Source organism: Oryx dammah, unplaced genomic scaffold (assembly GCF_014754425.2).
Source record: "Oryx dammah isolate SB20612 unplaced genomic scaffold, SCBI_Odam_1.1 HiC_scaffold_12, whole genome shotgun sequence".
Taxonomy (NCBI): Eukaryota; Metazoa; Chordata; class Mammalia; order Artiodactyla; family Bovidae; genus Oryx; species Oryx dammah.
Window position 1 is genome coordinate 4,332,902 of NW_024070196.1, and position 25,621 is coordinate 4,358,522.

Here is a 25,621-nt window from a genome sequence, read left to right on the forward strand (position 1 = left end):
TGCAGCAGGTGTGGCTTGCAGGCTCAGTTGTTCCATAGCACGTGGACTGTTCCTGGACTGGGGACGGAACCTGTGTCCCCTGCATTGGCAGGTGGATTTGTATCTACGCTACCACCAGGGAAGTCCAACATATTTTGCTCTTTTCACATATTTAAACAGCTGATTTAAAGTTCAAAATCATGCATGAGGTATATTTTCTTATTTCTTTGCATGTCTTGCAATTTTTCAGTGGAAATTGGACATTTACAATAATATAATGCTTCAACTTTGGAAATCTGATTCTTCCCACCTTCCCAGGGTTGCTGTTGTGGCTACTAGTTATTGTTTACGTAGTGATTTCTCTGAACTAATTCTGTTAAGTCTGTATTTTTTGTTATGTATGGCTACTGAAGTCTCCAGTCAGTTTGCTTACTGGTCAGCCAATGACTGAATACGGATTTCCTTAAACACCTGGACTAAATCTTCACATCTCTGCTGAGAGGCTGGGTGTGTGTGCTTGAGCATGTTCCAGCAATATTCAGTTAGGTGATTTACAACTCTGCCCTAGCCTCCACCTCTACACACAGTGTCAAGGTCAGCACGCAGTGTGGGAGGTTAGGACCGCTTCAGGTGGTCTATGAGAATGAGCATAGCCCAACTTGTGTATGGGCATTTAGATTTCTAGGAATATGTTGATTTCAAAGTATCTAAGAACATCTCTTTTGGCTTCTCCTTTAAAATTTTTTGGTCAGCCCACTGTTTTTGTTAATATATTCATCACCCAAGAGAGCTGTGAAGTTAAAATTCTTGCCTGTAACAGTTTTAGACAAACACTTCCAAGGGATGGATACTCCCCTGTTAGTGATGGGCATATTCCAAGTCAGGTCAAAACAAGGCAATACTTTCTATTGGTAGCTTTTAGGGGAGCATCAAAGATGGCAAATAATGACAACAATTCTTTGGCATGAGGGTCTTAAAGAGCTCCTGGTCCATTCTACTCCCTCTGATACTAAGAATGCAGGGCTGTTATTTCTCAAGGTTACTGTTGAGCTGGAGAGCAGGAGATGAGAGTAGGGCAAGGTGAACACCACAAAGTTTGCCCTTTACAGAGATTTGGCCATTTTTATTGACTAGGTAAGTCTTTAGTTCTGGAAAAGCTGTAATAATTTTTTCCAGTTTTCATGGGAGGGTACATTTTCAAAGGCCCTTACTCTACCATTTTCATTGTCATCTGGGCATTTATTTCTAAGAAAAATCTCTTAAGCACTTATATAAGATTTACTTTCCAAACCTTGTACTGTGAGAATTCATTTTTACTACCATTTATTTTATCTGTTCTCACTTTAATTCAATTAGCATGATGAAATATAAATATTTCCTACAGTGATTATTGAGAAATAAAAGATAATACATAGCTGTATCTACATGGACATATGGGTTATAGCTATTACCCGCAGAAAAATTGTTTCAAAATAAGCCATTATAAACTTAGAGACAAGCCTGATTGTTATAATTTGGGTGCTATAGCCATGCTATTAAGAACAAAATCCTATTAAAATCAATTTGTGAAACTCATAATCCTTTAATCTGTTCTGCAATAATATGATAGCCAAATCCTGGGAAGTCCCTCATTATCAAAAAGTACATTTTAAAAACAATAATCTCATTGAGGAAAGAGGATTTTGGGTCAGTCAAGTTAAAGCCTAAAAACATTCTCTAGATTTAGTGATAAGAAAATTACTGCCATTTACTATCTACATATTTAAATTTCTTGAATCTGTGGGCTTATAGTTGTAATCAAATTTGAAAAAAATTTAGCCTTTATTTCCTCAGATATTTTTCTGACCTGAAACATCCCTACCGTGTCCCCATTCCCAATATACACTCCTTCTGGGACTCCAATTACACATATATTAGGGTCAATGAAGTTGTCTTATGTTTCACAGATGCTATTTTCATTTTTTCTTTTCCTCTGAGTTTCATTTTGGATCATATTTATTGCCATAGTCTTTAAATACACCAATCCTGCAAGCTTAATCTGCTATTAATCCCATCCAGTGCATTTTTCTTTTCAGACACTGTAGTGTTCATCTCCAGAAGTTTGACTTGGATCTTTTTTATGTCTTCAATGCTTCTCCTTACTTTCTGAACATATAGAATACATATAGAATCCGCCTGCAATGCAGGAGACTTGGGTTCAATCCCTGGGTTGGGAAGATCCCCTGGAGAAGAGAAAGGCTATCCACTTCAGTATTCTGGCCTGGAGAATTCCATGGACTGTATAGTCCATGAGGCTGCAAAGAGTCAGACACGACTGAGCAACTTTCATTTTCACAGTAACTTTTATATTTATTGTCTTCTAATTCCATTATCTGTGTCAATTCTGGATCAGTTTTGATTGAAGGAGTATTCTCACTAATGAACATATTTTTCCGACTTTGTATATGCCTGGTAATCTTTCATTGTATGCCAGACATTATGAATTTTACACAGCTGGGTGCTGGGTATTTTTGTGTATTACTGAGCTTTGTCTGGAATGCATTTAAATTATTTTGCAATAATTTGATGCTTTCAAGACTTGCTCTTCGGTTTATGAGCTGGGTTGAGAGTAGAGCTCAGTCCATCCTGGATACTCTACTCAGTGCCTCGTGAATTACAAATGCGTCTAATTCGGCTGGTGAGAACAGACACTATTCCTGGTCCTGTCGGACTGCCTGGCACTGGTTTCCTGCTGGCCCTCTGTGATCGTTCTTTCCTCAGCTTTGGGCAGTCTCCTCACAAGCGTGCGCAGAATACCTGAGAGGAGCTCTCTCTAGACACCAGGGCCCTCTGTCTGTGCCACTCTCTGCTCCCCAGCATGCTGTCCCGTGAACTCTATCCACGCTGGTCTCCCTGACTCTGTTTCACCCTGACTCAGGAAGTCTGCAGGGCTCTTCCTAGGTTTTCCTTCCTAGTGCTGCAGCCAGGAAACTTCCTCAAAAAAAATAAGTTGGGATAATTGTAAGGCCTACTTTGTCTGTTTCCTTTTTCTAGGAATCACTTTTCTTTGCCATCTAATTTCAAGTATCTTGGAAATCATTATTTTGCATTTTTTGTTTTTATGTGTGCATAAAGTCAGTACATTACTACTTTATCTTGGCTGAAAGTCAAAATGCCACATTTGAATAAACTTTTGTGAGCTGTTCTGAATTTTAAAAGCAGAGGACTAGGCTTTTCTCTATAAAATTATGAACTAAAGTTAGTCTAAAAATTCTTTCTATAGGTATATAGGCTCTGATAACTTCTTTTTTTTTCATTCTGATTGTAGTTCTACAGTTTCCATAGGAAAAAATACTCTACCTTCACATCTAAAATATATTTTTGAAATAATGTAATTGTCGTAGAGATCTACTGTCTATTTAATATGCAATCTTCTATAATTATGTATTTTATAAAAATAGATGATTTTTTTAATGGAATGAAAAAGTAATAGCACAAAGCCAGGAAAGACTCTTATCCTCTCATTCTCCGATTAAGGTAAAAAATGTACAATGTGAAAATGTCAAAAGTTCATATATGTGTCATAGATTAATGATTATAAATTTATAGGACCCAAATACAGATTCACCTTATATGGCTGCATAAATAAATACTAAAAGATAATCTAGGTGTGATGCTGATGAAGAGAGATAAAATCTATTAACTTACTGTAAGATTTTTCTTCTCATTGACTTAGCCCTCCTACCCTGCTTAAAACTCATTCACATTGGCATATTTCCTTGGGTTGAGGAATAAATTATCAAACTGTTACATTTAAAGGTTAAGATGGAGAGCAGAATTCAGGCAACTAGTACAAAATTACAGTTGCAACTTCTGTCTCAACTATGCTAGTCTACTCTCCAGAAAATCCATCACCTTTAATATACCTGAAACTTCTCCCTTCAAGTTTTATCACCTTTCTAAGAAGTGATGCACTTGCCAAAATTGCTCCTTGGTTCAGAGGTACAAGCAATGTCAAATCTGAAGTTACATGCTCAAAATAAGTTTTCCCATTTCATGAATTAGTCTGGCACAAAATCCCTACTGATTTTCTGCACTATAAGATCTACTGGCTTAGGATCACCATCAGTGAGGGTCAGAGTGATTCTGAAAGCCTAAGTAAGAGTTTTTAGTTATTCCTGAGTGGACAGATACAGTCTAACTGTGGAAAGGTCTGTACAAATGGGAGGTTACAAGTGGAGGTGCTATTAGTCACAGTCATCTGCCCAGGGAAACAGCCGTGGCAATACAATAGGGACCACAAAGTGAAAAGCGGAAGCCGTGGTTGGGTGTGGCTACGAGCTGTGGGTCCCTAGACAGAAAAGAGAATGAGGCAGGTAAGCAAAGAGTTGACACTTCAAGAAAAAAAGTCCAAGAATTAGACAAAGCTAAAATCAGGAAGGTAGATCCAAGTGAAAGTAATAGATGAAAGATCATATTTGGTTCCTGAAACAGAATTTGCAGGATCAACTGCCAGAGGGAATAGCCAGGCTGATCCTGAAAATAAGCCACCAGAAGTATTACGAATCTGGGTAAGAAAACCGTTCTTAAAAATGCTCTTTGACAAGACACTGCTCTGGGTAGGATACACAATATTTGCTGTCCTCTCTAACAAGCAGTCTGTGCTTCCTTTCACAGGCGACTGACGGCGAGGCCTCGCTTCCTAGTAGCGAACGCCTAATCCATCTCCTGCTGCGCTGATGAGCCTGAGTACACTGAGGGTCACGGGACATTAGTTAGAACTTTAATAAAACAGAGAAGAGTGGCTAATTCTGAAGCAGATTTGGTTAGTATTAATAGATTCTTCTGTAGGAAGATGACACATGAAACGAAACCGTGGCAGCATGAAAGAGTCAACATTATCTCCTCCAATAATTCACAGAAAAGGACTGGCACAGACTTCTTTCAAAGTCTCCACTTTGCTTTGAAAATCACCCTGGGTAATCGGCTGAATCAGGGCTAATATATATTATCTAGGCCGTGTACTACATATATTTGAATGGCCTCTCTTGGAGTTGTGTAAAATGGAATCAATCTCTAAAATTAAGTTTAACTTTAGACTACACTAACTGAACTGCTTAACATTTTTTTAGTTATAAATAACACCATCAAACTTAACTGTAATCAAACTGTCCTCAGGTTAATTTAAGAATACTAAATATTTTCAATTTCCTCTCAAAGCCTTCAATCACATACTATAATATCCTTTTTTCTAAATGTTTTACTTGATAATTTCCTAAATGAAAAGAAAATCTGAGACAGAAAAATATGAAAAAAGTCATGCATATTTTTCCAAACAATTAAGTATAATATCTTTCATTTCCTCAAATATTCAAAATTCTATCTTTATATAAATGTACAAAAAAATATTGAAAATGCAGCTTTGGGGACTCTGGTTTAAAAGTAAGGAGAAACATCACTGGAATATTCAAATGGAAAATCAACACACGGATTAATTTTCTGCAATTTGTAAACTCAAATCTTTTGGTATTCTTTTCCTATAACAGTGTATTTCTTTCTGGATACAAGGTACTTGAGGTCAACTTAGCTCCTTCTCTGACTCCTCAGTTTCCTAAGCTTACATTTTATGTCTTTATTCTACCCCACCAACTCTCCTTATTCTTGAAATGCTCAGTTCTGACTGTTCAGTGCTTTACCATTAAGACTCCTTAATGGAAATATTAATGCAATAGTAACAGCATTAAGGGCTTTATTTTCTCATATACATGGAGAATGCTTACAAGGCAACTAGAAGTATAAAGTATCTTTCATTAGCAAAGTTAAGAACTCTTAGGGACTAACACAAACTTACGTATTTCTTCCACAACCTGTGGGTCACATTCTCTGTATTTTTCTACTTCAGCCTGTAGCTGTTCCTTTTGGTCTCGAAGTGAAGAAAGCTCTTTGGCTAGCATAGTTCGCTCTTCCTGCATCAACATAACATTATGTCCAGTAAGACAAACAAAATGCCATGTTATAAGATTATACATTTTATAAACATTTTTATCTTATTTCTCATAACTGATACGCATTGGGCTTTTGACAACATTAACATTAGTATACACACACACATACATATATTCACAGTATAAGAACAAACTCAATTCTCATTTTTGTCTGCAATCTCCAATTATCTTATGTATATGTTAACTGAATGGAAACTCAAAGATGATTGTTATTACACGATAATTGTCATTTGTCATTACATGACAAACGGTAATTTTTTGGAGAGTTTCACAAGATTGTGTATATATATACACACACACACTATATATATATATATATGTAAATTTTATGGCAACATCAGACAGTATAAAGTTTTCCTTAAAAAAAGTGTTCTAGATAATTTTCCAGTCTTCAAGAATGATTAACTTTAAAAAATATTTAAAGATATCAGAAACAATAGAACTGTGACCTCCCATCACTTTCCTTTAAAGGTAAACCAAAATAAAACTTTGAAACAAAAAATGATCCAATAAACAGTATTTGAAATTTCTAGCCGCGGTTTTCATTAACAGGTAGAAGTCACAGTGCTGTTGGTATTCAGTTTATATGTGTGAAAAATAAGCCCAAACAAAATCAAATACTGGAAAAGGTTATGGTATAGAATTATAGGATAAGTGTTACTCACTCAGTCATGCCCGACTCTTTGCGACCCCATATACTGCAGCAGACCAGGCTGCTCTGTCCACGAGATTTTCAGGGCAAGGATACTGGAGTGGGTTGCCATTTCCTTCTCCAACTATAGGATAAGTTTGAGGGAAAACCAAATAGAGTTCAAGCTCTCTAATGGGACTCGTTTAAGGTCCCTTGCTAGCTTGTATTTTTGTACTTTTGCCTTCAGTTGCTCTCTTTGGCTCCTTTTCCTAGCATTGATGCAACAGAATGCATGTACAGAGCTCTGATGTAGCAGAGTCCAACAGAACTCTGCAATAATAGAAACGTTCTAGATCTGTGTTCTCCAGTGCAGGTAACATTAACTACATGGGGCTACTAAGTACATGAAATGTGACTCTTATTACTGAGAAACTGAATTTTATTGTATTTAATTTTAATTCAAAAGTAAACAGCTATATATGATTAATGTAGGCCATATTAGCACAGTTCAGGAGTGATTTAAAATAACCACAAGATATGATGATCATTATTTGCTATCAATGCCCAAATCATACATAATCCTCATTGAAAAATGAGAGGAGAAAAAGCTAATGAAGCCAGGTGAAGCAGAGTGCTGAGTGTCTGTGTGAATACAGGGACAGCTCTCCACATATCCTGAACTGGGAGCCATCCCAGACTGGTTATTAGCAACAAGACCTTTGTCACATTACTTAACCTTTTTGTGCTTTCAGTTTCTCAAACGTAAAAATGAAGACAGTAATAGAGGCCACCTCCTTGGACTGTTGGCAAAATTCAGTATGGAAAATGCCTTTGGCCTGCCTGGCTCACAGTAAGCAGAATATATATGATAGTTATGTCTTCTTCCCTGTCATTGTCAGCAGCAGCAGTATCACCAGGAATAATATCCAATACTAACTCCTGACTAGCGAACTCAGGATGAAGGTTAAGAGTTCATCTTTCTCAGGAGTCATTCTTCTGATAGCTGTAGGCACCAACTAGGTTTGCCAGTGGTTTTCTCCCCCTAGTTTCAGTGGTTAAAGTGGACTGGGTAATCTTCAGCAGACTGACTATTATGGGGCATGAATATGTCATCATTAGTTGAAGGTGCTTCTATAGGTTATTGCCAAATCAAAGGAAAAAAACCACAATTGAATTTTAAAAAGTGGTAATTGTTGCCAAATGAAGAAATACAAGTTTCAGGTTGTGCCCAGAACTCACCTTCCCTTAAATATTCTTTAGCAATTACCATTCTCCAATTCCTATCCGTGGCTGTGCTGACTACTCACATGAAAGAATGTATGTAAAATAACTCTGAAAAGCATAAAGCCATGTAAATCTGTGATGTATTCTTTTGTACAATGTGACAAGTTTTTGAGTCTCTTTCACAAGTGGTACAGAGGCTGAGGTGAAGGGCTTAGAGGTTCATGTTGATCTTCAACATTCTTTCAAGTCATAAGTTCAAACATGAGATAATGATAAAACTAAAAAGTAAAGTGATTTTTAAAAGCCCCTGCCCCTAATACAATACTTTAGGCAATGGTACCCCACTCCAGCACTCTTGCCTGGAGAGTTCCATGGACAGAGGAGCCTGGTGGGCTGCAGTCCATGGGGTCACTAGGAGTCGGACACAACTGAGCGACCTCACTTTCACTTTTCACATTCATGCACTGGAAAAGGAAATGGCAACCCCCTCCAGTGTTCTTGCCTGGAGAATCCCAGGGACGGGGGACCTGGTGGGCTGCCGTCTATGGGGTCGCACAGAGTCGGACACGACTGAAGCAACAAAGAATACAATACTTTAGAGAACACCGTACTTTTTAAAATAAAGTAGGTCAATATTCTTTTAAATAATTTAAAAATATTACAAGACCACAAGGACCCTATATTGACAGTTTTCAATTGGTTCTGTGCCAAGACTTTTAAAAATCCCAACTCTTAAAAAATTTACATAAACATTTAAACAGGGCTTACTTTGTGCCAGGCTTTCTTCTAAGTGCTTTGCAAATATTAGCTAGCTTAATCAAACAATAACTCAATGAAGTAGATTTTATTATTCCCCATTTTACAACTGAGAAAATGGAGGAGAGTGAGTTTAGGAGACGAAAATGCAGGCAGTCTGGCTCCGGGGTTTATGTTTTTTTGCTACCCTGCTGTATACAATACAATAATAATAAATCTAGGTTCACAATCAGTGGATCTACCAGGCCAAATGTTCACAGCCTTTGCTGTGGCTTGCTTCTTTTCTAGTAGGAGCAGCACCCTCCTCACAGGAAGCACTGCTGCTTTCCCTACACTGAGGACTGGCATTATTAAAGGATGTGCAGATACAACTTACCGTCTCATGTCTGCCAACTTTAGCTTTCTCGATGCTCTTCTGTAGGTTCGCATACTTTTGGTTTCCCTCAGATAACTATAAAATTGAAACAAATAAAATGGCTTGCTAAGATAAACTGCCTTAATATAAAGTTTATGAATCAAGAAGACAAAATAAGATTTGCCTTCAGCCCAAGTCAGCATAACAAAAAAATGTCAAAGACTACTTTGGGAACTGACTTCTCTAACTTGAAGAAAAGCAAGTACCATGACTCATTAGGGCAGACTGAAAAAGTTTAAAATATTTCTTCTTATCCTATACAAAAAAAATGAATATGTTATCAATCTTTTCAGTCTTCATTCATCAGATTCCCTGCATCCGTCACAAATAACCTGAAGTATACCATTTAAAATTTTAATTTGAAAGTTCAAAAAAATCTTGTTTTATATAAATTCTCTCTTCAAATTTCATTTCACTTCAGACTAAATTCTTTTTGAAACACTCTGTTTCTTATAGACTGGTAGTACTGTGACCTGTTTCACTAATAGAGAGTCAAAAATGAAATTATTCTTAATTCTTCTTCTTAAATAAGGTACTTTGTGAGGAATTATAAACTGAGTTCTTAGACAAGAAAAAATCTATCGGACAAATCTACTGCTAATTTGGGCTTCCCTGGTAGTTCAGTTGGTGAAGAATCGCCTGCAGTGCGAGAGACCCTGGTTTGATCCCTGGGTCAGGAAGATCCCCTGGAGAAGGGATAGGCTACCCACTCCAGTACTCAGGGGCTTCCCTGGTGGTTCAGATGGTAAAGAATCGGTCTGCAATGCAGGGGACCTGGGCTCAGTCCCTGGGTTGGCAAGATCCCCGGGACGAAGGTATGGCAACCCACTCCAGCACTCTTGCCTAGAGAATTCCCATTGACAGAGGAGCCTGGCAGGCTATGGTCCATGGAGTCACAAAGAGCTGAACATGACTAAGCACAGCACACCATTGCCAATATTACATGTTTTAGATACCTTAAAAGAAACCAGTTTAAGCATTCAAGCTTAGAAAGTAGTAAGTTATATTGAAAATGGATTAAATAACACAAGCATAAAGAGACCTTAGACACAGAATAGTCATTAGCATGTGGCTGAGCCCACATCGAAAGGGACTGGTTAATTTCAGAACATTGCTTCCCGTCTCAATTTTATTAATCTTACCTGGGCCCCAAACTAAATAAATAATCACAGGAAATTCTCTACCACATCTTTTGCTGTAAACTAGTTAGAAATCTTAGACTCATTGATTGGGTGAAAGTGAAAGTTGCTCAGTCGTGTCTGACTCTTTGCGACCCCCTGCATTCTACAGTCCATGGAATTCTCCAGGCCAGAATACTGGAGTGGGTAGCCTTTCCCTTCTCCAGGGGATCTTCCCAACCCAGGGATCGAATTCTGGTCTCCCACACTGCAGGCTGATTCTTTGCCAGCTGAGCCACAAGGGAAGCCCCTTAAGGGCTTTCTTAAAATATATTCTACTCTTCATTCACTCTTAAGCTATAAACATTTGGAAAATAATTAACAAATGGATGAGTAATTTCTTTTGGCTGATTGTAAAAAAAAATGACCTTTCACTATATGACTTCATTATATGTAGAGGGTAAATTATACTTAGATACCCTTTTTTGCTTAAAAATCACAAACAATATCTTCAAAAAGTTGGTAGCTTTACCCTGACTTTAAGAAATCTTCCACTTCTCAATATGTACAAAGGGAATATTGTTAGTATTCCTTTGGTTGTCTAGTCCCTGATTCTAATCCATAGCACGAACAAGATCCATCTGTGATGACAAGAGGACATTACCACCAACCCAGTTATACCTCTTCTAGAGAGAGTAATTATCTTCCTAAGTTGAAATACAAAAGTCTGCTGTAGAGTTAAGAGCCAAAATAAGCTTTAAAGCCCTAAATTTAGCAAGGAGACCTTGTTCTTTAAAACAAGAGTTCTCATTTATAAAATAACACCATGTTTAAAATGTTAATATTCCACCCTGAAGGAGCCACCTGAAATAATTTAATAAATGCATGTAATATCTACATTTAGGAGTATTTTCCAATGAAAAAATACACATAGGTATTAGCGTAACATTTTTATATTACAAATGTTTAAAAACTAACCAGATAGGTAGAAATAAGCCAATATATATGTAAAAATAAGCCAATAATTAATGGACATATTAATATATCTTAATTATATTAATGAAATGTCTCCCAGATATTGTATGTCTGCTTGTAATTATTTACAACTTAAAAGCTTTTGAAAGAGAGCTAATTCAGGAATTTCTTAACTCTGAAAATAACCTTGGGTATTTTAGATGTGATTTCATGATTTGTCACTTTAACTATCTCTGTTAAATGATGGTATCAAATGAGAAGCTTCTGCTGATTATCCTGAGCACTGAAACAGTTTGGTTCTACTCAGCAGGGAAGGAATCTTGGCTCTATGTTTAGTTCTTAAACTCTCAACTGCTCGAAACAATGAAAGCAACTTCCATGAGGCAGCCCATGCTATCCATTTCTCATCTACACATCTCTTAGAAGCAATATTGCCATAGTTCCTAACACATACCTGGGAATTAAACCAAATCTAGGCCTTCAGTGATTAAGAGCCGAGATTTTCAGCCACTGTAGATATTATCTAAACCAGTAGTCCTAAAGTTGAGCACACATCAGGGTCACCCGCAGGACGTGTTAAAGCCCAGGCTGCTGGGCCCCACCTCTCGCTTTGACTAGAAGAGGTCTAGGGCAGAGCCTAACAATGTGCGTTTCTAACACGCTCCCAGGTGACGGGATGCTGACGCTTCTGATTAGGGGCATCACACTTTTGAGAACTACTGAACTACTACAGAAATCTGGTTTTTTTTCGCAGTAACAAACCCAACTAAAATACACAAGGTACTAATATATGGGAGAATATTACCTAGTTCATCAACAAAAATGAATTATTGCTAAGCACTGTAGTCTGAACCAGAAACAAAGTATCTCAGCATTTGTCACTGAAAGAAACACAAAAGTCCACATTCACAAAATTAGAAAAAGAAGTGATATTCTATAATGAGAAAAAATATTCACCACAGGACTCCTTTAAAGAGCAAACTCTCTTGACATATTTCTGTAACATAAAACAAGAACCAACTATACACTGTAACATTCCACTTCCAACTTTCATTAAAGCAAACAACTTTTAAAACCCAAGTAACACAGAAAAAACAGCAGCAGCAGCAACAAAAACGACTTATAATTAGTAAGAACAGGATTTCATCTTTAGACTTGAGGAAGGATCTGACAATGCTTCTCTTTAATGCGTTCCAGTCCCCCTATACAGACTCTGAGGCTTCAGAGACATAATGCCAATGTTTTCTAAAGGGCTAAGTCACTGCCTGGAGGAATAGAAAGATTGATTCAAGCTGGCTGCACTGGAATTCTGATTTGCTCCTTTTTAGAAATAAAAAGTCAAAGCTTTTGAAATAATTACAGAAGTCCTCATAGGTGGGCAAGAATGTCAAGGAAGCGAGGTTGGGGAAAAAAGGTAACAGTAACAGAAACCAGGTAAGCCTACTGCTTTATCAAAACTCATGCACAATATGGTATGGAAAAAAGGTTCTATGTCTTGTTTCTCCTCAAAAAAAAAAAAAAAGAGAGAGAGACCCAGTATAATTTAAGATTTTATATATTTAAAAAGTCTTATTAGTATATCTGGGGCTCCTCAGGTGGCATCGGTGGTAAAGAACCCGCCTGCCAATGCCGGAGATATAAGAGACTCAGGTTCGATCCCTGGGTCCGAGAGATCCCCTGGAGGAGGGCATGGCAACCCCTCCAGTATTCTTGCCTGGAGAATCCGATGGACAGAGAAGCCTGGCAGGCTACAGTAAACAGAGTTGCAGAGTCAGATACAACTGAAGTGACCTAGCACACACACAAAGTGTACCTACAATTTTAAAATTAAGATGACATTCCACTTAGGAATCAATCATAACAAAACAATGAGTACTATAAAAATGAATTTATATATAAAGAAGGGGGTTATATAATTGTCTTAACAATAGAGGAATGATTAATTGCTATTTCATGGTATTGACGTGTCACAATTATGTAGCCAAAGTAAACATTTTAGAACTTTTAACAACACTAATACAGAGTTATAAAAAAGCTGGAAACAAAACTGTCAATACATTTGAGAGACTGTGTGCTATGCTTAGTCGCTCAGTCATGTTGGACTCTGCGACCCCATGGACTGGCCTGCTAGGCACCGTCCTTGGGGATTCTCCAGGTAGGAATACTGGAGTGAGTTGCCATGATCTTCTCAACCCAGGGATGGAACCCAGGTCTCCCACACTGCAGGCAGATTCTTTACTGTCTGAGACACCAGGGAAGCCCTTTGAGAGACTATGTATGATCAAAAAACCAACACCCCCAAATTAAAACCTTTAAGAAAATGCACAGAACTTGAAAATGCTTATCTTTGTACTGTGAAACATAAAATTTTCTATATTGTGATCATATTTAACTATCATTTTAGAAACCCTTTTCCTGGGTAAGGGGGTAGGAGAAGAAAGGGATAGGTGAGGGAGATTAACAGGTACAAACTTCCAGTTGCAAAATAATGACTCATGGGTATGAAATGTACAGTGTGTGAAATGTAGTCAATCACTGTAATATCTCTGTTAGGTGACATATCCTAACTATACTTATCATGGTGATCAGTTTGAAATGTACAGAAATATAGAATCACAATGTTGTGTAACAGGAACCAACGAAGTATAGTGACTCATAGAAAAAGATCAAATTTGTGGTTACCAGAGATGGGGGTATATGGGGGGAATTGCGTGAGGGCAGTCAAAAGGTACTCACTTTTTAAAGAATTAATTCATTTATTTTAATTGGAGACTAATTACTTTACAATATTGTGGTGGTTTTTGCCTTACATCAACATGAATCAGCCACGGGTACACATGTGTCTCCCCATCCTGAACCCCCCAGTCTGTTCCCTACGTCTGAAAAGACACACTTCTAGTTATTACTGCAAACCAAGGATATAATGTACAACATGATAAATACAATTAACCCTGTGTATGTTATATAGGAAAGTTAAGACAGTAAATCCTAAGTATTCTCATCCAAGAAAAATTTTTTTCTATGTCTTTAATTTGGTATCTATAGGAGATGATGAATATTCACTAAATTTATTGTGGTAATCACTGCATGATGTATGTTAATCAAATCATTATGCTGTACACCTTAAATTTATGTAGTTATGCCAACTATATCTCAATAAAACTAGAAGAAAAATTACTTTCCTATTATAAGCAATATATGAATATATTTTCAAGATATTAAAATGAGTTTTTTTAAAAAAAGACTCAAACATTGTAGAACTCAATGAAGTCAATAGGCTGCTTCTTACAAAACTTTAATCATATGATTCTGCAACAGCATTCCTTGAGATTTACCCAAGAATTTCATTCCTTTTAAAGACTAAATAAATATTCCAGTTTTGTATATACCACATTCTGTTTACCGATTCACCTGGTGATTAACCTTTGGGTTGTTCCCACCTTTTCACTACTGTGAATAACACTGCCCTGAACATTGTTACACCAGAGACCTCTTCCTGTTTTCAGTTCTTTGGGGGTATACACTTTGAAGTGGAACTGCTGGGTCATATGGTAATTCTGTTTAACCTTCTGGGGAAACACCATACTGTTTTCCATAATGACTCCACCATTTTACATTCCCATCAGCAATGCACAAGGTTCAATTTCTCCAACACTTATCATTTTTTCTTTTTCATCACAGCTATCCTAATGGGTGTGACATAATGCTGAACTTTTGTCATTTTTGTCCTTCATCAACTGTATAAAACAAGTTTTCTCCCTGTAGGTTTCCCCAAAAGGGATACTGGCAATAGCTTAAAAGAATGATAATCTGATAGCTGAAAAATGACATTCCATTACTGTTTTAATTTGTATGTCTTTGATTTTCAAGATTTAGCATCTCCTCATATGTCTAGTGGAGAAGACAATGGCAACACGCTCCAGTACTCTTGCCTGGAAAATCCCATGGACAGAGGAGCCTGGTAGGCTGCAGTCCATGGGGTCGCTAAGAGTTGGGCACGACTGAGCGACTTCACTTTCACTTTTCACTTGCATGCACTAGAGAAGGAAATGGCAACCCACTCCAGTGTTCTTGCCTGGAGAATCCCAGGGACAGGGGAGCCTAGTGGGCTGCCGTCTATGGGGTCGCACAGAGTCAGACACGACTGAAGTGACTTAGCAACAGCAGCAGCAGCGTATGTCTAGTGATTATGTAAATGTATTTCTTCACCGACTTCTTTAATAATGTCCTACGACCATTATTTCATTGCATTGTTTACCCTTTTCTCATGTATTTTTAGGGACTATTTATATGTAGAAGATGGCAATTACTTGGTTAGAAATGTTTAACTTTTAATGTCATGTTCCAATATGGAAATTTTAATTCTTTGTGCAAATGCATCAACTTTTTGGCTTTTAGATTCTGCGTCTTGCTTTGAAAAGCCTCTCAAACTAATACTGCACAAATACTTTCCTTCTATTATTATATTTTTTTGATTTTTCACTCTTTAAAAGGCCTCTGGTTTATTCTGGAAAAGGGCTGGGGTAGGGCTCTAACTTGAATTCATTTCAGTGGACACCCAATTATCCCTACACCTTACTGAACAGTCTGGCCTTTTTCCTCAGAATTGATAAAGATGTGTTGCATCTTTATCGTCAAGTAGACAGGTATACAAAAGCCTGCTTATAGCTTCTTTGTATGGCTATACTTCTCTGTCTATTCTTACACAAATAACAGGTTTTTAAAAATATTCATTTGGCTCTGTCAAGGCTTAGTGGCGGCATGTGAGGTCTTCTGCTATAGGCTCTCCAGCTGTGGGGCAAGGACTCAAAAGTCGCAGGGTGCACGGGCTTGGTTTCTCCACGGCTTGTGGGATCTTAGTTTCCTGACCAGGGATGGGACCCTCTGTGAGGTGGACTCTTAACCACTGGGCCACCAGGTAAGTCTTGCAAGTTTTAGTTACTATAGTATTATATACTGACATCTGACAGGGAAAATCCTACCCCGTTGTTCTTCCTTTCTAAAATACTTTCTTGGTCCTTCTTCTTCATATTTCCTTACGTGTTTATTGGGCTGTGCCAGGTCTTGGTTGCAGAAAGCAGGATTCTAGGCATAAGGGAGCTTTGCAGTTGTGCAGACTCTCACTTCTGCATGTGGACTACAGTTCCTGAGCAGGGAGTGAACCAGGCCCCCGGTATTGGGAGCATGCAGCCTGAGTCACTGGACCACGAGGTGAGTCCCTCTCAGCCCTTCTTGCAGTTTACTATATGAATATGAGAATTATCCACATAAATCTAGGAGGATTTTGGCTACTGTAACATATAAATGATATATAACAAATTGACATTTTTATAGGTGAGTTTAGTCGTTCATGAATATGCTGCTCCTTTTCTCCAGAGTTCTTTCGTGTCCTTCAGCAGAGTTTTGCAATCTTCTTCAATGACTGTCTTGCCCATTTCTGATTAGGGTTTAATACTGGTTTTGGTGCTGAGGGACAGGCAATGAACCCAGGCCTAAGCCTACCATTGTAAGGAATGTTCTTTGCCACTGTGGTTGATTTCAAGTGTTAAATCTGGATAAGATCAGAGTCTTTTGTTCAATGATTGTGGGGAACAATTTTCTCCTGCCCTCTGGATTGTAATCCGCATAGCTACAAGGAAGCAAATGGTCCACATTACTGCTGGCAGCCCTCTTGTAACCATGAAGAAAGCCAGTGCGAGGACAAAGGCATTGTATAAGAGGCCAAACCAAGAGAAACAGAGTCAGACTCCAGGTTAAAGTACGTTTACATATGCTCTACCTTTGAAATATTTTAATTTAAATGAGACATAGCATCAAAAGTGCCGGTATTGCTCATACCAAGTCAACCTGGGTTTTCTACCTTCACTACAGTAAGCATTTTAACTATTACAGTAGATAGTGCTTTAACAATAGCCTGTTTCATATAGTGCCGGCCAGCTATGACAGCTGTGAAATATTTTGGAAGACATCAAACGTCAACATTCTTATTCCTCTATGCTGGGTTATAGCACTGCAGGAATGAGGAGAATAAAGTAATGTATGCCAGGAAGGCTCTTCATTCAATAAACATTTATGAAGTGCTCACTGTACATCTGGTTACAATACTATTGGCTCAAGCCTTTCCACTGAATACAGTAACAAATAAGGCATGGATGAGCACTGAATGTTGACTGCTTTTGAAATATTTTCTTTATGTTACAAGACAACGCACATTAAAAGGAAACACTCTCTGGAGCGAGTAAAAATACAGCAGGCTAATATTCCACTTAACCAGGAGACCAAACTTCCAGCAGTGCAACCCTGTGGAACACACTGCAGAACCTGAGAAAAGTATAGCAGGAATCCCAAATAATGGACACAGAAAAAACATGGGAATCCCATCAGGAAAGCAACATAAGGGGAAAGTGAAGCCACTCAGTAAGTACACGCTTGAGAAGAATTCTGACACTCACACATAACACCTGATGAAGATGAGATCACGATAAACATTACAGTGTAAAGAAACAAACTGTTAGAGCAGGGCACAGCAAATGGGGTTAGCATTCCTTCAAGTAGAAATATCAGGAATCTGTTCAGTCAGACAGAGAACTAAAGAAACTACAAGGAAAAAAAGGTAAGATGACTTCAAAACTACTGCAAATGAACTATTTTTAGATTCTAGGAAGCAATAAAAATATTAAGAAGAAGTTAAGAGAAACAGAAGATAAAGAGGTCCAACGAAGCCTTATGTCATGAGAGTTAAGCCAGAAATTGTGAGTACAGTCAAAGCGTTATACAGAATCCAACTGGAAGTCAGTCAGATCTTTTGAAAGCCAAAGACATGCAAAATCCAACTGATACTGAGAGGGAAGTTAGATACAGTTATGGAGGATTATAGACTTTAAACATGAGAACTGGGCTCTAATATGACAAACACAGAACTGAGGGCTAAGTATGAGGGCTACTAATTGTCTACCAACTCCCATTATTTCTTAGTAATAGGACCTCAGACAATAGTGAAAATAAATAAGGAATTATTGTCTGTCAGTGCCATCAGCAAGAATATGTCCTGCATAGAGAGTCTCTGTTAAGAAACCCACCCGAAGACTTCCCTGGTGGCTCAGTGGTGAAGAATCCACCTGCCAGTGCGGGAGACACAGGTCTGATCCCTGATCTGAGAGGATCCCACACATCAGGGCAGCTGAGCCCGTGTGCCACAACTATTAAGCCAGTGCTCTAGAGCTCAGGAGCTGCAACTACTGAGCCCATGCCCCCCAGAGCCTGTGCACCGTGACAACAGAGCTGCTGCGTGAGAAGCCGCGCGCCACAAATAAAGGGCAGCCCCCACTCTCTGCAACTGGAGAAAAGCCTGCTCAGCAGGCAAGACCCAGCACAACCAAAAATAAACATTTAGGTTGGTGCAAAAGCAACTGCTGTTTTGCACTGTTGAAATTTGCTGTTTGATATTGGAATACATTCTTAAATAAATGTGGTTATGTTATTTATCATTTTAATGAGCATTTCTTGCTTTACATTTTTATGCTAATAACTTACTACTTCCTGTTTACTTCATATTTATTTTAGACTAGAGAAATGATGTTAAGGCAAAAAGCAAATTGGATTAATTTTCTTATTCGATTTTTTCTTATTCAGTGGCAGGTTCCAGAAGTTTTGCAAAGGAGACGAGAGCCTTGAAGACGAGAAGCACGGTGGCCGGCCACTGGAAGCTGACGACGACCAACTGAGAGGATCATCAAAGCTGATCCTCCTACAAGTATGTAAGAAGTTGCTGAAGAGCTCACCGTCAGCCATTCTATGGTCGTCCAGCATTTGAAGCAAGTTGGAAAGGTGAAGAAGTTCAGTAAGTGCGTGCCTCATGAGCTGACTGAACATCAAAAAAATCATTGTTCAGAGTTGTCTTCTCTTATGCTATGCAACAACAACAAACCATTTCTCAATCGGACTGTGACATGTGATGAAAAAAGATTCTATACGACAACCAGCTCGAAGCTCCAAAGCACTTCACAGAGCCAAGCTTGCTCCAAAAAGAGGTCATGGCACTGTTTGGTGGTCTGCTGCCTGTCTCATCCACTATCGCTTTCTGAATCCCCACAAAACTATTACATCTGAGAAGTATGCTCAGCAAACTGATGAGCATGTACCAAAAACTACAATGCCTGCAGCCAGCACTGGTCAACAGAAAGGGAGAACTCTTCTCTAAAACAATGCCCAATCACACGTCATACAGCCAATGCTTCAAAAACTGAATGAATTAGGCTACGAAGTTTTGCCTCACTTGGCATATTTACCTGACCTCTCGCCAACTGACTACCACTTCTTAAAGCATCTCAACAACTTTTTGCAAGGAAAATGCTTTCACAACCAGCAGGAGGGAGAAAATGCTTTCCAACAGCTTGTTGAATCCCGAGACACAGATTTTTATGCTATAGGAATAACAAACTTAATCTCATTGGCAAAAATGTACTGATTGTAATGGTTCTTATTTTGATTAATAAAGACGTGTTTGAGCTTAGTTATAATGATTTAAAATTCAGGGTCTGAAACTGCAATTACTTTTTCACCAACCTAAATAAATAAATAAAATAAAAAGGATGTCTTTAAAAAAAAAAGAAATCCATTTGCGAAGAAAACTCAAAATACACTTGGAAGGACAACCCTTTAATTATCTGGAATGACAGAACTGTTTAACAAGTAAACTTTTTAAATAAAGGGGAGATTTTAAATTACTTATAAAGGTGAGTAATTTGTATTATTAATATTTTTGTGTTAAGAAATAACCTATACATATTTTACACTGCGTTTTGCATAACCTGGCTTGATTTAGCCAGTAAAGAATCAGCCTGCAAGGCAGGAAACCTGGGTTTGATCTGTGGGTCAGGTCAATCTCCTGGAGAAGGGAATGGAAACCCACTCTACGATTCTTGCCTGGAGAATCTCACAGACAGAGGGGCTGTGCAGGCTACAGTCCATGGGGTCGCAAAGGGCTGGACACGACTAAGCATGCATGCATTCTGCGCTGTACTCACAGGGTAAAACTACAGAGGCAACTTAATTCCTCCCCACAACCGCCAATAGTTCAGTGAGTGAGTGCTTCCTTTGCCTCTAAATGAAGAATTGAGAGTCCCGTGAATTTCTGATCACTCTTAATCAAGATCTACAATTTTTTTAAGTTGGCAAACAAAGCCTTAATTCAGAAATTAGGATGTCTAACATAACAATCAACACTTCAACTCTTGATTTAAAGCTAAGACTTCTTTTCAGCAACTACAGGCTGCCAGCGGGTTTTACTAGAAAGGGTGCATTGTCCTTCTCTCTCTCCTAGTCTAGAGTTTCTGTCCTTCCTTCAGTCCAGTGACTGTAGTTTCTGCCTCTTGTCCTCCACCTCTACAAGCCTGGAGAAGGGGAGAGAGAACAGAACAGGAAAAGGGAACTAGAAATACCATACTCAGGTAGCGTTAAGATGCCTCGGTGCTCTTGGGCCTGACATGTCTGCTAGGCCCTTGTGTGGCTGTGCTGCTGGGCTCTTTGCCGGCTTCTCTGCTGGCTTTCCTTCTCTGTAACTTCCATGATGCAGGAGACACACTCCAGGGAGGCTGGACAACATTCCCCCTTCACCAACACCCTTCTCCAGCTTGCCGTGCACTCCCTTCCAGCCTGATTTTCGGATTCATTACACACACACACACACACACACACACACACACACACACACAGATGCAGTCTCTCTCTCTCTCCATGGAGGGTATCGATGCCCTCTGGAACAGAATGTAATGTGCCTCCCAATGGGCTCCTGTTCTCTCACTTTTGAGAGTCGGTTCAAATAGAGTCCATGGGGACACTCATGTATGCAACAAGCTCCAGAATTGCTGGCCCATATTTTTATATATTATAATAACTGACAGAATCTACCAATAGATTTACATAGATGCTAAAATCAGCAAAATTACTTTTACATAAGGAATAACTTATTTTCCTAGTTTTTCAAGAGTATTGGGAAATGATATGCTCACATTTCAGTTCTAACATTTATGAATTCCTCTTGTGAGAATTAAGACTGTCCACTATTTAAATTGCTAATAAAAATGTTACTTAAATACTATTTAAAATGTTTTGATCCAGTAAGTTTTTCAGTGTAAGTAATTTAGTTTCATTAGAACCTACCCATCAAAAATATAACAAGTTACTTGCTTAGAAGCACTAAAGTGCTTAAGTTCAAGTTTCTATTTAACTTAAATATAATTAACAAATTTAAAGCTTTAAATTTCTTTCTAGGCCAGGTTATAATAAACTTCACATAAAACTTATAAAGCCAAAGAAAAAGTCATAAGGAAATAACACTGCTGAGAAATAGTGAGGAGAAAGTAGCTGCCCATAAAGGCTTTTCTCTTCTGAAAAGAAAGATGCTCTTTTCTATTTTTGCCTCATATACTGGAAAGATTTAAGAGAACTTGGATTTTAAAGGGCTAAAAAAGTAAATGAAAGCTTCTTCTTCCATAGTCTAAGTAGTTCCAGCAGAATGAAGAGGGCAACCTAACACATTTGGATGGCAGCCTAACTCAAGAGCAGAGAGCAGTCAACCACACTAAGATTTGTGGCAAGTTTAAGTGTAGGAAATTTTTGAAAAAGTAGAAGGTATTTAACTTTAAAAGCTATAATAATTTTAAAAAATTGAGGTTTTTTTTTTTTTTTGCAACCAATCTAAATTTTTACCAAAGTTATAAACCAGGAAATTTATGGTTATAATTAAACATAAATACTACAGAACCCAAACAAAGCCTTATATTTGAATCTGATGCAATGCAAGCCTGGAAGTTTGAACCCATGCCCTTTGGTCAAGTAAGAACCATACTTTAAACAAAAAAAGCACCCCAATGATAGAGCTATTTTTGTGAAACTTCCCAATACATAAAACAGCCAGAAACATTATAAATGTTGAAATACTAAACTGCACAAAACACTGATGTAGTTTTTGAAGGCAGAACAAGACAAGTAAAAGCAGGGCTATGCCAGGAAGCGAAGGCTCTGCATGTCGACACTGCCACCGCCTGGTGGCACGACATCCAAAGTGCAGCTCTGGTTTTTGTGGAATAAACCTTTTCCAGGTTGGCTGATTTGGGGAGAAAACAGTTATGAATGAGAACGGCTGTTCCAGATCTGCAATTCATATGAAGCAAAGAAGAATGTTTTGGGTATGGTACAGGGAATTCTATAGCTCTGGAGTCAGGCTTCTCAAACCCATCCAGCAAGTAGCTCCAACAGCAAAGGAGAATAACTAGCGGGGACAGTTCAGAAGCTACCGGCTTTGACGCTACCAACCCAGAGCTATCTGCTACAAAGGCATACAACAGGACTGAAACTAGGCGATGCTTTATTGATTTATGCACTCATTCAAGATTTCTCTCTCTGCATCTCAGTAACTGCATTTACATGCTGGGGATAAAATATGGTTAAGATATTCCTGCTCTCAGAATGTCTGCCATGGTAATAGAGCACATAAAGATTTCGTTCTACAAAAGAAATGTATGTAAGAAAGTCGAAGCACAAAGGAGTAATCAACTCAGCTGAGGAGGGGATAAAAACTTCCCAGAAGGAAAGATTTCCGATGTAGGTCTTAAATATCTCTGGTTAATGGACAGCTTGAAGTTTGCTGGTACACAAGCAAAAAGAGCTAGTCAGGTGCAGCATGTGAAAACACAAGATATGAAATGAACAGAAGTTGTAAACAATTAGGTTAGCTGGCATGTAGGGTGGGAGAAGGCAAACAGCAGGTTATTAGGCTGGCCAGTGGCAGGAGCCAGATTATAGAGAGCCTTAAAGTCAGACTGTGGAATCTAGACTTGTTATTTAGAGACGGGAAACTATCCAAAGGGCATTTAAAAAACTACTATAGCACATAAATGAAAGTAAAGACTAGTAACAGGGAGACAAGACTAATCAGGCTGCTGGTTTGGATGACTAAGTAGACCGCAGTTTCAGAATCTACAAGACACAGAGGAACAGGTTTGGCGAAAGAACTGAGTCTTCAACGTACTGAATGTGGGCTGCCTATCAGCCATTCAAGTAGAGATGTCTAGTAAGCAGCCGAACACATACATAGGTGTGGAGTTCAGTGCAGAGGCACAGGCAGGATATAAAAACCAGGGACTCAAAAGTATACAGGCGGCAATGGAAGCCACAGGACTAGAGGAGGCCTCCCAGAAGAGTGTGCAGAGCGAGGGACCGGAATTGAGCATGGAAGGCTAGGGTCCAGGCTGGGGGGTCCTTAGTATGTCAACAGTGGTTGCCTGGATTTGAGGGTTTTCCCCTCATTTCAAAACATTTAACAGAAAACAGGTACTTACTTAAAATGTGGCTACAAAAGCTAGCTAAAATCTCATGAATGTACTTATAAATGGTAATTCTTAAAAAATGAGACCCTCATGGAAAGAATAAACTAATCCTTTGTTATAATTAGGGAGATTAGAGTATTATTTCTAAAACTTAGATTTATATCAACTAAAGTAAGTTAGTACTAGTCATTTCACATCAATTTTGAAAAGCTCTTATTGGTGTCATAGGGACTTCCCTGGCTCAGATGGTAAAGTGTCTGCCTACAATGTGGGAGACCTGAGTTCAATCCCTGGGTCAGGAAGATCCTCTGGAGCAGGAAATGGCAACCCACTCCAGTATTCTTGCATGGAAAATCCCATGGACGGAGGAATGTGGTAGGCTACAGTCCATGGGGTCACAAAGATTTGGACACGACTGAGCAACTTCACTTACTGGTGTCATACATCTCTCTAGTTAAAAAAATGGGGAAAAATAATTCAAAATGCAATGAGGAGCAGAAATAAATAAAACAGAGAAAAAAGCAGAAATAAATCAATAAAACTAAGAGCTGGTGCACTGAAGAGATTAACAAAACTGATAAACCTTTAGCCAGACTCATCAAGAAGAGATGACTAAAATTCAGAAATGAAAAAGAAGTCACAGCTGAAACCACAGAAATACAAAGGATCGGAAGAGATTACTATGAATAATTATATGCCAGTAATATGGGCAACCTAGAAACACAAAATCTCCCAAGACTAAATCAGGGAAAAATAGAAAATATATAGAGATCATTTACCAGTAATAAAATTAAACCAGTTTAAAAGAAAAGGAAAATTTCCAACAAGCAAAAGTTCAGGCTTCATTGGGGAATTCAACCAAGTAAAGAAGAATTAATGCCTAGATCTCTCAAACTATGCTAACGAGGAGGGAACACTTCTGAACTCATTCTGTGAAGTTAGCAATACCCTTATACCAAAACCAAAGACCACACACACACACAAAATTACAGGACAATATCACTGATGAACATAGATGCAAAAATTCTCATCAAAATATTAGCAAATTGAATTTGAATTTGACAATACATTAATAGGATCATATACCATGATCAAGTAGGAGTTATTCCAGGAATGCAAGGATGGTTCAATATACACAACTCAGTCGATGTGATGTACAATCTTAACAACCTGAAGAATAAAGATCATAGGGTTACCTCAGCATGTACAAAAAAAGCTCCTGACAAAATTCGACATTCATTTATGATTATAAAAACTCTCAACAGAGTGGATATAGAGGAAACATACCTCAACATAATATAGGCCATTAATGACAAACCTACAGATAACATCATACTTAATGGTCATAGTTCAGTTCAGTTCAGTTCAGTCGCTCAGTCGTGTCCGACTCTTTGCGACCCCATGAATCGCAGCACGCCAGGCCTCCCTGTCCATCACCATCTCCCGGAGTTCACTCAGATTCACATCCATCGAGTCGGTGATGCCATCCAGCCATCTCATCCTCTGTCATCCCTTCTCCTCCTGCCCCCAATCCCTCCCAGCATCAGAGTCTTTTCCAATGAGTCAACTCTTCTCATGAGGTGGCCAAAGTACTGGAGCTTCAGCTTTAGCATCATTCCCTCCAAAGAAATCCCAGGGTTGATCTCCTTCAGAATGGACTGACTGGAGCTCCCTGCAGTCCAAGGGACCCTCAAGAGTCTTCTCCAACACCACACTTCAAAAGCATCAATTCTTCGGTGCTCAGCCTTCTTCACAGTCCAACTCTCACATCCATACATGACCACAGGAAAAACCATAGCCTTGACTAGACGGACCTTAGTCGGCAAAGTAATGTCTCTGCTTTTGAATATGCTATCTAGGTTGGTCATAACTTTTCTTCCAAGTTGAAAGCATTTCCTTCAAAGATCAGGAACAAGACAACTATGTCCACTCTCACAATTTTTACTCAACATAATATTGGAAGTACTAGCCACAGCAGTCCGTCAAGAAAAAGAATCCAAATTGGAAAGAAGTAATACTGTCACTGCGGTAGACATGACACAATATAAAAAAAATCTCAAAAACTCCACCAAAAATTGTTAGAATAAAATAACTCATTAAAGCCACAGGATACAAAATCAACCTAAAGATTCTATTGTGTTTCTATGTTGCTGGTATTGTTTAGCCACTAAGTTGTGTCTGCCTCTTTTGCAACCCCATGGACTGTAGCC

At 38.5% G+C, this 25,621-nt stretch overlaps 1 protein-coding gene across 2 annotated transcripts in view; it reads right to left on the reverse strand.

The window, feature by feature from the left end:
- The window catches only part of MND1 (meiotic nuclear divisions 1), an 80,207-nt gene that overhangs the window by 18,238 nt on the left and 36,348 nt on the right, over positions 1-25,621 (reverse strand). For both annotated transcript variants that reach the window (XM_040251421.1, XM_040251422.1), the window contains exons 5-6: positions 8,951-9,025; positions 5,810-5,924 (exon numbers count right to left, since the gene is read on the reverse strand). In XM_040251421.1, coding sequence (XP_040107355.1) covers positions 5,810-5,924; positions 8,951-9,025 — 190 coding nt within the window. The remainder of the gene's footprint in view (positions 1-5,809; positions 5,925-8,950; positions 9,026-25,621) is intronic.